Raw genomic sequence first — 13,697 nt, forward strand, 5'->3', positions numbered from 1 at the left:
ACCCCCAAGGGATCCTCCCCAAGAAGGTGAGTGAATTCCCTCCTGCTTCCCCGAACAATCTGGGAAGCTTGCTGAGTCTTGGATGTCATAGATCCTGGAGTTGCTCTAAAATCCATTATATTGTTCCTTCCTGGTAGATCCTTTACAGATTCCTCATTATGTTGAAAATTTGAGTATTTCAAAGTAGGCTGGTTCCTTTGAGAGCATCTGCAGGAGAGAGGAATCTGCTCACCCCAGGGTCAAAGGCTGCTCTGCTATTGGTGACTTCCCATGCCTCGATAGGAGAACTAGCCTCTGCTCTTTAGGCACCATTGAATCCTCTAAATGCTTTCTCTTCTAGACCAGGAGCTTAGCTTAGCCTGGACAGCACTGTGCTGGGTAAGTCAGTAATTTGTACTAAATCAGTTCCCAAGCCTCACGATAAAATCCACAATTATTCAAACATTCATTGGCTCCCGTTCTGACTCTAATAAAACAAAACAACAACAAAGGTGTACCAGCCAAACCAAAAGCTAAACAGAGAAATGGAAGGTGAAAGAGAGGTTGCAAATAAGAGATACTGTATTTTGATAGTGGAAGAAGAAAGCACTCCCATTTACTGATAAGAAGGTTACCGGGAGCTGGAGATAAGCAATGAAGATGATGAAATCAAGGCCCAGGGGCAGATCACATAGGTTTAAGGGAGGACAAGCTAGGCAGACAGAAGGAGTGCGGGGCTCGACAGAGAGGCCGCTCTAAGACAGCTGCTTCCATTCTTTGTGGCCTGGACTGAAGCTTTTGGCTCCTTCCATAGGACAAGCTCTTGGCAGACACAAGGTTCTAAAATCACCTTCCTCATCACCCAGCCAAACTAAAGTCGACTTAGACCTCTGCCTGGTGACATCATCTCTTCTTCCCACACCCCCACCCTGAATTACACAGTCTGGGCTTTGAAGATATTTGGGGGAGCAGAAGGGCCAATAGAGGCAAACACTAGTGGATCTTTGCTTTCCTCTAGCCCTTTACAAGTTTGTGGCCTCATAGTAGAACAATTTAATATAGTTTTAAAATATTCCCCCTTCAGCTATTTTTGTCCATTTTTGGAGGCGTTAACTGTGGAAGCAATTATCCTCTACATGACAGAAGAGTTTTTACCCCCTCAGCTCAGGAAAGCTTTGTACTTTTTGACACCTGATGCGTAGGTAAGGCATTGGGTTTGTTTTCTATTAATCCGCAGTGAGTTTCTTTCCCTTAGAGAGCTAAAGGGTAGATACATGCTTCTCTGAGAGAGAAACCACAGTTTGCTGAGTGTGTAGGAGGACTCTGGCAGCTGAAGAGATTGTGTGGTAGCAATGTAAAATGTAAAAATCTTCCTGCTGCGTTACCCCACGGCCGTGGTGGGGAGACCTGGGCTGTTGAAGTCCTCCCCTTGGATGGTACCCAGTGAAGGACATTGCTTTTGGTAGAATTACTTCTTGTGGATCTAAATTGGGATCTCTTCTGAATGTGTATGGAAGCATATTTTTAGTTGATGGCCCCATGAATTTGAAAGCTGCAGGTTTTTTCTTTCTTTCTTTCTTTTTTTTTTTTTTTAACCAGTGCTCAGTAGGCTGGGGCACTGCCAACAGAGAAGATAAAATAGCTCTGATTTCATCCAGTATGTCTAACGTGTGCCAAGGAGGAAAAAAAAAACTTGCAAAATTCAAAGAGGATCGTTTTTGTCGGTTTGGTTCACAGCGATGGAGGGCATCAGAGTTGCTGGCTTCTGCTTGGACAGAACTGAGAATCGTTAATTGTCCATGAGAACAGAAGACATTTATTCTGTGGGAACCTGATGCCAAACCACACTTGAAAATGCAAGGGCCTTCCCCCTGTTTCCAGAGTCTAGTAAGAAAACAAATCATTTCAAAGTGGCCAGGCAGGGCTGTGGCTCTAAGAGGTTGATACACGTCCTCCAGGACTGGTGGAACACAGGCTGAAGGTCCTTGGTTTCTGAGTCTGGCAGGCCTGTAGGGTATGGGAAGACAGGTGGCCAGCACTGGGGTGGGAAAGCCAGCTGTGGAAACCTCAGCATGGTGACTTCCACAGTGCACCTTGCACACCGCAGCCATGTATTATCTTAAGCACATGCCGACTCCAAAACCCAATCGTGGCTGCCATCTCCATTTCAAAGATGACAAAGTCAAGATGGGGAGAGCTTAAATGACCCCTCCAGGGGCATGGATTTTATGCAGAGGGAGAGTGGTGTGGTTGGAAGGGCACCGGACTTGAATTTAGGGAACTTTGGATGCCAGTGCTGGGGATTCTAGACATGCAACACCACACTACACACGCCACCACTCTTTTAGGACTAAGATTATGGAAGAAGCCAAAGCTTGATGGTGATGGAAGGCAGGCTGCCCTGGAAAATATGCAGAAGGGACCTATTTCTCCCTTCACTTTTTCAACCACATTTGTTTTAGCTCTGGGCCATCGTCTTCTGTTTCCTCTCCGGGATTTTGTTTCCCTGGAATGACCAGAGGATGTGTTCTATTTACTCGTTTGTAATGACTGGAGTCACTCTCCTTTTTGGGGGGGAATTCATAGGAAATTTATATTTTTGAGGTTTGTTTTGTAGCACAGATAATAAAAATCCAGGGACAGATATTGGGGTTCAAGCTGAAGATCAGAAAAGCAAAGCAGCTGGCCAGTAGAGCTCTTACCTCTCCCAAGGCTGTGGAGATCCTATCCTTAAAGTGGCTGGGAACTAATTGTCCAAGACCGAATGCCTGTTCCTGTCTTGTATACCTCTCTAGTGCTGGGATTAAAGGTGTGAGCTCTGTTTCTCCTTTAGACTGATTCACTCTCGTGTAGTCCAGGGTGGCCTTGAACTCACAGAGATCCATCTGCCTCTGTCTCCTGAGTCCTGGGATTAAAGGTGTGTGCCATCACTGCCCAGCCTCTATGGCTGTGCCTAGCTTTGCATTTTGTTTTTCAATGGCTTTATTAGATCATTAAAAAATGTATCACTTCATTATTTTTTATTATTTTAAAAGTATGTGTACTGTTTGTGTCTATGTTGAATATGTGCACATGAGTGCAGGTAACCCCAGAATCCAGAAGCATCAAATCTTGCTGGAGCTGGAGTTATGGGTAGTTGTGAGCCAACCAGATGGACCCTGGGACCTGAGCTTGGGGCTTCTGCCAGGCCATGCATTGTTCTTAGTTGCTTAATCCCTGTAAAAATTTAAGAAATGAGACACTTTCAGGATGCACAGGAGCCACTTCAGAAAGTGAGCCTTTACTCCCCAATCGCATGGAAGAGACGCTTTTCAAAGGCTAGAGTCCCCCAAGCCCACTGTGGATGGGAGGTGGCAACCCTCTCGTCTCCTGGAAAGCCCTCTTCAAGTGCTGAAATGAGGCAGAGAGCTTATGGGAGGAGAAACATTGCACAGATGGAGAACGATCTAAAAGGGGGGCAGAGAAACACGGAATCTCATGGCGTGCTGCCGAATTTAAACCCACCTCTGCCCATTTCTTGCTGTGTGAGGATGGGCATAGGAATGAAAAGTCCTCTGCATAAAACCGTTTACTCCATAGATTTCTGAGGACTAAGTAAGAAAATGCCTTGGCAAGGCATTGGCCAGAAGCTTACAAACTGGATGCTTTCAGCCAAAGGTGATGTCTTTTCTTCTCCTTTGCTACGTGGAGTGTGAGAAATGGAGGGTGAGGGGAAGGTTAACAGTAACACACCAGGAAGTCAGCTTCTCTAGGCAAGAGAGAGTCCATTGTGGCATGCTTGCTCCTGCACCCAAATGCGGTGCCCTTGGGTTTGAGACAGACACATCACAGTGAAATTCTGACTGCGTGGGACCACTGCCTTTGCAGCTTTAGACTCTGGGCCAGGGATGCAGTGTGGTGGCAGAGAACCTGCCTAGCACCCACAAGACCCTGGATGGTTCAGTATCAGGATGCAAAAGGAAAAACAAAAACTACAATAAAACAAAATCAGACAAACCCGGGTAGCGGAAGGCATTCTCTTGGTCTTTCTTTGAGTACGGCCATCCAAGGAGAACTTCTGAAGAAGGTAAGTTCTTCTGTCATGCCGGCTTATCCTGGGACATTCTACACACAATGCTTCATTTAATCAGAACAACCAATCAGCAGATCTACCACTAACCTCTGGCCATCGCTTTTCCTGGTGGTAGGACTTGCATTCCTTCGGAAATATCAAAGCATAGGCATTGCTCATCTGGCTCTGGGGTGACTGGCAGCAACTGAAGCCACACACCCTGGCGTTTTGAAGAGCTTCACTGGTACTTTTTGACCCTTCTTGCTATATAAGACCATGTGTAGTCCAGACTGGCTTCTAGCTGTGGCGATTGTCCTGCCTCAACCTTCCAAGAATTGAAATTATAGATGTGGGCTCCCGTGACTGGCCCTCAAGTTTTAATTGTGGCCTGTGAATTATTTTCTCCCGTTATTAAGAGAAAACAATGATGTCCAGGACTTTTGACCTTTGACTTTTAGACTAGACAGGCCATGAAAGATAGCTGTTTGTCAGGACCAACTTAGAGATGGAAAAGAAATAGCCTTAAGAATCCTGCTATGGGACTTCAGGAGTTTTTGTAATGCTCCCGAAGTGTCCTCTGTCCTCGCCAGCCTATGCATTCACATAAGGTCATGGTGCTATTCATAACTGAACTTAGTGGTGCTGTAGATTTCCCAGTGCTAAACTTCCAGGTGTCCATCCAAATCCCCTCACCTTGTGAGAGCTTGCTCAGGCTGCCTTACTCATGCTCAAGAAGATGTTTGTACCCACTGGGGACAACTGTTGCCTCAGGACTCTGCCTGGCTTTGTTGTCAGCTGCCCGTCTCCTGGGAAGAAATGCCCTTGCTGAGTACACCTGGGCTTTCCCAATGTGCCAGTGCCGTGTTCTGTCTAGGCCCCACTACACCGCTAGAGCTACCGTTTGTTTAATATGTAAAGGCGAAGAATGGCTTCTCTCTCGCTCTGTACAAGCCCTCCATCCTCCGGGCCCTTGCACTGGTTAAATGCATCAGTGAGAGTCCAAAATAAGTCCGTGCAGCATTAAGGAAAAGGAACCTAAGTTCCTCCCGGAGGTGTTTTTACCAAGAGCAAGCCCAGATCTGAATTCTCTGCTTCTGTCTCCTCATGTCTTCTGTCGAATGTGTCTGTCTGTCCATGTATCCCTAACAAGCTTTTTTCACTCTGTACTTATTGAATGATGTGGGATGAATGGCCTGGGGGGAGGGAGGTGGAGGTGCTTTTCAGAAACCTTTAACAGGGTTTTGTAGGGGACGAGACTCTCCTGGCCCCAGCTGACCCAGATAACAAGCAACGTTTTCAGACAGTATTTGCATGCTGCGTTCAATATTTATGGCTGATTGCTATTTCACAAGGGTGCTTTTGTTCTATTTGCTGTTTTCAGCAAATGATAGTCATAGCATACGCATATCGCTCTCTGAGTCAGGGCTGGGGTTGAATATCGGATGAAAGCTGTACATCCGCTTAGACTGTAAAAAGTTGGTTACCTGGGAAAGCCAAGGCAAGCAAGGTTGGCTGTTGCACTGTGTTTTTAAAGGCAGCTTAAACAAACCAGTTGTGTACACAGTAGGACAGCAGTCTCAAGTCCCGGGTTATCTCAAGCTTCATTATTAACATTGGCTATGAAGCAATAGGCGAAAGTTCCAGTCTCTTAGTGTAGCACCCGCACTACGATCTGTTCCACGAATCAGGCGAAGGCCTAGAGATCGAAATAAAGAGACATGACAGCGGGGCATTGGTTCAATGGCAATGTTGGAATGCCAAATGAAGAGTGCCATTTATTGAGGGGATGGAACGGGCTTAAGTACTGACACACAGTGGAAAATAACAGGAGTTTTAGGCTTAGCTCCTCCCCACAAGGTGTGTGTTATCAAAACAGGAAAAGTATCAATAACAGCTTTGGGGCAAGGAGTTCTGGCCGACAGCTTCAGGCTTGCTGAAGGTGCCTCAGGGGTCCATGCAGGGCCCATCTTAGAATGTGAGAGATGTTTCCGTGTATGGTATTGCCACAGGCCCTGGGGCTAGCACTACTCAGCACACAGTTGGCAGCATCTTCCAAATGCGCCCGTCACCTTCCACCACCCATTCCCTTTGAGGGACAGCTGAGAGAGAAGGTGCCAGTTATCCCCTTCATCATTTTTATTCCTTCTCCAACCCCTGATACCCACAAAGCAGCTTCAGCCCAAACCCAGAAGTCTCTGTACATATCAGCTCTGCAGGTCAGTGCCCGTGCCAGTGGCCTCGTCTTCCCACTCTGTCTGCGCTCAGTCAGGTCCACGCTAGCTATTACCCGCTCATGAGGTTGTCTGGTCTTGGCTGAGCTTATACCCACCAGGGCACCAAGTGTTCTCAGGGTAGAGTGGTGACTGAAGTCCCCAGCCGCTGGAGACCATCCAGAGGACATATTTCAGGAAAGGAGTCCTGTGGCAGGGAGAAGACGCTCCTGGGGATCTCATCGAGTCCTGTCAAAACCACTGTTGTTTGAATGACGTGCACCTTGCGTCATGTAAGATGATTTGGCTGAGACACCCTCACGGGTACCCGGGAGGAAGTTGTTTTAGCATGGATCCTTGGACCTTCCAATTTCCTCAGACAGGAGAGGGCAGAGAGTCCGTTAGTCCATAGAGAAGGATGCAGGGACACGAGGCGGCGGAAGCACAGTGTGTGTGTTTCTGTGGCCAGCACCTGCACTGCTGCCGACATCTGGAACACACCGGGCTCTGCGCGTGCTCATCCTGTCCCATCCGTTTGTCTCAAACAGCACCTGCTGTCATTTACTCTGGAATCAAGGACCTCAAGGTCTTGAAAACAACCCAGTCTGGATTTGAAGGATTCATCAAGGACCAGTTTACCACTCTCCCCGAGGTGAAGGACAGATGCTTTGCCACAAAAGTGTACTGCAAGTGGCGCTACCAGAGAGGCGACGCGGACTTTGAGGCTACATGGTAGGTCAAGTGAGCATTGGGGCCCAGAACCAGGCCAGGGTAACGGAGCATTACATCAAAGAAGAAACTTAGCGAGCCGTCAACTCAACTTCCTAGTTCTTCAGGAACTTCCCCATCCGTGTGTGTGTGTGTGTGTGTGTAAGGATTGTAATCTAAGAAAAGCGGCTTGAGAGAGAAAGACATGAGAACATGTAACAGAGTTCAAGCAGGGTCTTTTTTATTAGGGTGAAAGGATTGTAAAACGGGGAAGGGGAGGGGTGAGACTGGCCCCCAGAGACAGGAGAGAGAGAGGGAGAGAGAGAGGGAGAGGTAGGGAGAGAGAGGGAGAGAGAGAGGGAGAGAGAGGGAGGGAGAGAGGGAGGGGGGAGAGAGAGAGAGAGGGAGGGAGAGAAGGTGGGCGGGGCTCTTTTAAAAGGGAACACAGTGAGTGTGCACAGGTGGAGCTCTCAGTGGCTGCAGCTGAGGGCGTGTCCTGTCAGGACCCCAAGGGCAGGCCAGCACAGACGCCTGAAAACTGGCAGTAAGTGTGTATGCTCTTACTGTATATGGAGGCCAGAGAATCACTTCAGGTGGTGTTTCTCAGGAGTTATCCACCTCAGCTTTTGTGACAGTCTCTTACTGGACCAGGGATTTGCTTATTAGGCTAGGCCTGCTGGCTAGCCCAGGATCTGTCTGTGCTCTGCTCTGTGCTGGGGTTAAGCATGCAGCATAACTTGCAGCTCTTAGTGTGGGTGCTGGAGTTGGAACTTAGATCCCTATGCTCACATGGCAAGCTGTCTTCCCGGCCCTCCCCATCCTTTTTCAACTGTATCAGTGGCTTCCAGTCATTAGTGAACAGTGGACTCACTCAAGACATTGTGAGAATGAAGGTCCCTGGGCTCACTCCTGGGCCCTGGGAGAATTTTGGTTGATAACAACACCTCAAGAGACATTACTGCTGCTGGACCCCATCAAATGAAGATAACATCTAGCTCTTCCAGCTTGCCAGAGGCATTCTTGGTTTCAATCCTGAAACTTCCATGTCCCAGGAAACCCCTTGGTTTTTAGGAAAATGGTGATAACTGGTCACCCACAGGTTAAGCCCCAAGTCCTCTGGTAGTCCTATAAGTGTTTTGTTAATGTGGCTGAGGAGAGAGCTCATTCAGGAGAGTGTTTGCATTCCAAATATGGGCATCTGCATGTAAGCACAGGAACTCACACAGAAAAGCCAGGCAGCATGGTGTTCTTGTGATCCAGTGTGGGAGCTGCAGCCAAGCAGTTCCCTGCAGCTCACTGGCTGAATCAGTGGTGAACTTCAGGTAAATATCAGAGAAGGGAAATGGAGGGTAACCAACAAAGAAAGGCACCTGAGGTTGACGTCTGTGTTCCATACAGAGGCACATGCCTGACAGCTGATTATGCACACAGACACTCTCACACAGTCACACACACACACACGCACAGACACACGGGCACACGCACAAGTCTCTCTCCCCCCTCACACACACAGTCACAGTCACACAGTCACACACACAGTCTCTCTCACACACACAGACACACAGGCACATACACAGTCTCTCTCTCTTTCACACACACACACACATGCACATAGGCACACACACAGTCTCTATTACACACACATACACAAACACACAGTTTCTCTCATACACACACACAGACACACAGGCACATAGATGCTCTCTCTCTCTCTCTCACACACACACACAGATACCCACAGTCACACACAGTCTCTCACACACAGACACACAGGCACATAGATGCTCTCTCTCTGTCTCTCTCTCACACACACACACAGATACCCACAGTCACACACACTGTCTTGCACACACACAGAGTAAATGACAGATGCTTTGTCATGTAAAGGTGTGTTTTGTGATATCTCTGACAGGGAACAAGTAGGCTCTGAACACCCAGCGCTTACTTTCGACTGTGGATCTCATTCCTTTGCTGATCCTTCCACCCCAGGATGAGCTGGAATCTGTTCCTCCTGCTACAAACTCCCACTGGTAGTTTTTATCTGCTCTTTTTATTATGCGAGAGGCTTTTAAATGCCTGAAAAAGAGCCTCACCCTAGTCCTCTTTTCCCTTGCCTGCTTCAAGTACTCTCCCTGGGTAGCTGGAGCCTGCTGTATTGACGTTGAGATCATCAGATTGAACATGCCAAGCAGGGCCTCCCATGAAAGACAAAGAACTGGGAGGAGGTGGCTTAATCATGGTACTACCTCACCTGTATAAAGATTCGGTGATTTACTCATATAAGGTGTCTGGCTTACAGAATGGCACTAAGACCCCTGAGCCAATAGTTCAAGGAAGTTGCTCTGCACAGCAGGGAGAGGGCTTGTGTTTGGGAGTCTCTCTTACACAGTCTGCATATGGTAGAAAGCTGAAATGCTATTGGCCTTGGTATGAGAAGAGGTAGATGCTTAGTGATTGTTTAATGCAGTGTGTGTGTGTGTGTGTGTGTGAGAGAGAGAGAGAGAGAGAGAGAGAGAGAGAGAGAGAGAGAGAGAGATTATAAGTAAGAGGGAAAGGGGAGACGTGAAGTGCATTTTGCTGGTTTCCATTTTGGCTCCTAATTCTTAGCTTTATAATGAGTTCCTAACAAACCGTACCAGCTCCTTCAGCCTCCCATTCTGTGCTCTAGGGGCACTATCCGGGACATCGTCCTGAAGAAATTTGCTGGGCCCTCGGACAGAGGTGAATACTCACCTTCAGTACAGAAGACGCTCTATGACATACAAGTCCTGTCTCTGAGCCAGGTTCCTGAGGTATGCTCTGTCGCTTGCCATTCTGAGGACCGAGAGAAACTGTGTCTCCTGTCAGCTCTAAGAAAGAGCTGAGTGTTAAAATAGGAAAGTGGAAGACACATGAAAAGTGACATCTGTTGTTGTTCTAAAGCTTGGTATAGCAAGTGAGAAGAGCAGAAAATGGAAAAATCTGTTCAACCTAAAAACACAGGCCGCTGCCACAGTGCTTCGGTTTTGTTGAAGATTCTTTCAGCTCCTTCAAGCTACCACTAATTTAAACTGCAGATTCAGGCCACTTCCATGCCTTGATAGAGTGATAGCTAGACAGACAGAGGTTGTATGTTTCAAGGAATGGATGGCAGGAATAGAGAGACTTAATCCATCCTTCCATCCTTCCATCCATCCATCTACCCATCTATCTAGCTATTGATGTTTCTGGACATTGTGTTTCTGGAAGGACCCAAGGGATATACAGATAAGCTAGACATGGTCCCTACACTCAAACAATCCATCATTAAGTGAACAAAGAAAACAGGGAAGTTTTAAAAATATCAACAATAGGCTATTATGGAAATATGGGGCAAGAGTTTATCTCTAATGTAAGGGGTAGCACCAGGTAGATTTTCTGGAAGGAGAGGGTTGAGCTGAGCATAATTTGGGTTTTCACTCAAGGGTAACAGAGCGGAGCAGCACAGCTGGGGGGATGGGAGGAGGTGGTACTCATGGACACTTACTCTTAAGGACCAACTGCCATATGCGACATGTGCTAGAAAGGACTACTTTCCTGTGTGCAGACGTAAGGTGGGAAGAGGCCATATCTAGGCTTATTTATAGTCTGTGCTTTATTTGGAGAGCCACTAAAGGTCGCTGAGGTGTTACAGCAAAGTATGGCATGGCAGGATTTGCATTCTAGAGTGATTACTGGTAGCAGTATGATAAAAAAGCATGATGGACCACAGGCTAGGAGTCTTGTGGGATGATGTTGCAGAAGTATGGTCAAGAAAGCATGGGTCAAGGACATGTTGAAAGAAGAGAAAGAAGCATCACCTGAACCAGAGGGGCTTCCCTGCCTAGCACCGTAGCGTATTCCTCTAAGCTTTTCTCTGCTGTGCCTACCTCCATACAATAGAGTTGGTAAAACTAAGGCACCCAGCTCTTCAGGTGCTCACAGCTCCCCCCAGAACATTTTACCCAGTAGCATGGAGACTTAGGCAGATCTCTTTTAGAGACCTGCTTTATCCTTGGAGGCTCCTGCCACTGGGTTGCACATTCTTAGACTTAGAAGGGAACTGGAGAAACGGATGTGGTTTGACATACAAAGAGAATCTCTATCCTTCCATTGCAGGAGAGAAGATGGGCTGGCCCATGGTCTGGGGTTGGCTTTTCCCATGTCCTGACATAGTATCACATAGAGCCAGAATTTTAAATTACAGCCTGACTTGACTTATAGGTCTAACAAAAGTATTTTTGTAAATTAGTAAAGTAGAGTTTGCTTAATCTTTGTCATGCATGGGTTTGCAGTTTCACACTTATCCTATGAATATTAGGAATCACCCTGGGAGTCTGAGCTCTTCAGAGGTTCTATACTGAGGGGAGGGGAATGGGCCTGCCACCCATCTCAGGAAGACTCGTGTGGGAACAGAGATTGGAGCAGAGGAGCATGGGAGAGCACTTTAGAGACACAATCATGAACACGCGACTCAAGACGGGCGAGGTAGATGGAGGAAGGGAGAGGCCCTCCAGTGCCAAGTGTAACATACACTGTTGTGGGTTCCAGATAGAAGATATGGAAATCAGCCTGCCAAACATCCACTACTTTAACATCGACATGTCCAAAATGGGGCTGATCAACAAGGAAGAGGTAAGAGAGTTTGAAAATCACTGAAAGCACATTTCTGCCCCAGAGCCGCCTCTCGGTTTCCCTGTCGACTTGGGACGACATCACTGCCTAAAACCTGTAGCAGCTGCTGGCTCTGGGGGAGTATTTATAGTTGTCGCTGCTGATTAGAACCTTCTTCAACTGCCGGGTCTTTCAATGCCTGAGGCTGAGTGCTCTAGAGTGGATGAGTGATTATAGAGGAGGATTGCATGTTGCAGGGAGGGACAGAGTGTACCCAAGGCTCTAAGATCTCCTCGGGAAAGTGCCACGGAAGGTCGCACACAGCTGCATTGCTCCCTCCACCACGAGGAAGTGAGGAGAAGGCAGGATTGTATTTTCATTTTCTGTTATTGTGCCCACCTTTTGATTAAATAGTCAACTCAGGAGCACACACAATACACTCGGGAGAGATGAAAGTGTGTTTGTGCTACTGGCAGAAAGAGCGAGAGGCATTCGTGTCTTCAAAGGGAACCTTTGTTTCGGGAAGCACGAAGCCCCGGCTTCCTCTTAGCCGCAACAATCAGATTGTCTGACTAGGCGGCCTGGAGCTTTGGTTGGCAGCCTCTGTGGTCACTTCCTGGGAGATCAGAACTGACCCTGCCCTATGGATGTTTTCTGAGCCGGGCTTTTTGGCCCATCTGGAGCATTATTTGGGGTAACTGTGTTTAGTGTATGTGAGGGAGTAAGAGGCAATCTGATGCAGATCACACGCTGGGATGCACAAGGTTGATGGAAGAGAAGCTCTTACACTCTGGGACTTGTGACCCAGGAGCCTTCCAATCCCTCCCACCAGGGCCCTGATTTCTCTTTTGCAAACAATGCTGTTGGGTTCTACTGACTCTGCACCATCTGCCACATGTTTGCCCTGGGTACTGTGAAACAGGCATGGGGCTTACTTATCTTATAAGAGATGACCTAGGGCCCTGGCTGGCAGGAGAGGAAAGTCTGGCCCCAAGTTCACACTGTTTACCTCAGAGGAAGGAACGGTTGGCAATGAGCTGCATTTGTGGACGAGGACAGAAAGCTTTTTGGTAGGATTACTCGCCGAGGGTCGGGAGACAGATCAGAAAACAGTCTTGACCATGTCTGCCATGTCCAAACAGAAGAAGGGCAAGGCGAACTCTCAGCTCACGGCACAGTGACGAGGGCCTTCAGCCATACATCCATCTCCTCCAGAGCTGGAAGCAGATGAGTGTTTGTGGAGTGGGTTGGGAGTCGCAGAGAGAAATATACAAAGAAGCTACAGAGGATGATCCTTCCCAGACCCCAGCAGGGCCTTTCATGCAGAACTCTGTAATAAAAAATAAAATAAAGAAGGACCTATGCCTGAGCAAAGTGTCCTCACACTGAGGGGCACAGCTTCAGTCAACATTTGGATGCTAACACGTATGTGTGCCCCGTGAAGGCAACGCATGGGAAGCAGGAAGCTCAGGCACAGTGCCAACAGCTGGGGGTGGCCACAAGGGCAGGCTCTAGGCACCGCTGTCTGGGGTCTATTCAGCATTGTACCCACAGCCCCATGGACCTCGGGTGATCTTCAGGGAATGGCTGAATTACAGCTGAAACAGTGATGGATGTCCAAAGTGAGTCATCAAAAAAGGCCAAACGTATCCATCGCATTTTGAAAAGCAGGATTTTACAATGCATTTAGAAATAGCTATATCATAATGATTAACACACAAGCAAAATGCTTTTTGGTGGCAGGCCATCAAACCACTCGCTGAGTAAGCATGAGGACACAAGTTTGGTTCCCCGGCACCCATGTAAACAGCCCGATGCTGCAGCGTGTCTCAGCTGTAATAAGTCAATAGTTACAGCACTGAGGAAGTAGAGCTCACGGGCCAGTTGGTCTCACCCAACTGATGAGATCTAGGTTCAGTGTCCCAAAAAATAAGGTAGAGGGCTGGGAGACGGCTCAGCAGGTAAAGGTACACACTGGATACACAGCTCTGAGTCAGAACCCTGGGCCCCATATAAAGGCAAGAGAGAGATGAAACTACATAAAATTTTCCTCTGACCTCTACAAGAGTAGTGTGACACACACAACCTCCTCCCCAGTCCCTGCACACACACACACACACACACACACACACACACAC

The 13,697-nt window shown here is 47.8% G+C and overlaps 1 protein-coding gene across 1 annotated transcript in view; it reads left to right on the forward strand.

Moving 5' to 3' along the window:
- The window catches only part of LOC127229878 (uricase), a 36,070-nt gene that overhangs the window by 21,057 nt on the left and 1,316 nt on the right, over positions 1 to 13,697 (forward strand). Inside the window, exons 5-7 of the mRNA XM_051194952.1 lie at positions 6,789 to 6,972; positions 9,617 to 9,740; positions 11,497 to 11,580. Of these exons, the coding sequence (XP_051050909.1) occupies positions 6,789 to 6,972; positions 9,617 to 9,740; positions 11,497 to 11,580 (392 nt within the window). The remainder of the gene's footprint in view (positions 1 to 6,788; positions 6,973 to 9,616; positions 9,741 to 11,496; positions 11,581 to 13,697) is intronic.

The sequence above is a fragment of the Phodopus roborovskii genome, unplaced genomic scaffold (assembly GCF_943737965.1).
Source record: "Phodopus roborovskii unplaced genomic scaffold, PHOROB, whole genome shotgun sequence".
NCBI classification, from domain to species: Eukaryota; Metazoa; Chordata; class Mammalia; order Rodentia; family Cricetidae; genus Phodopus; species Phodopus roborovskii.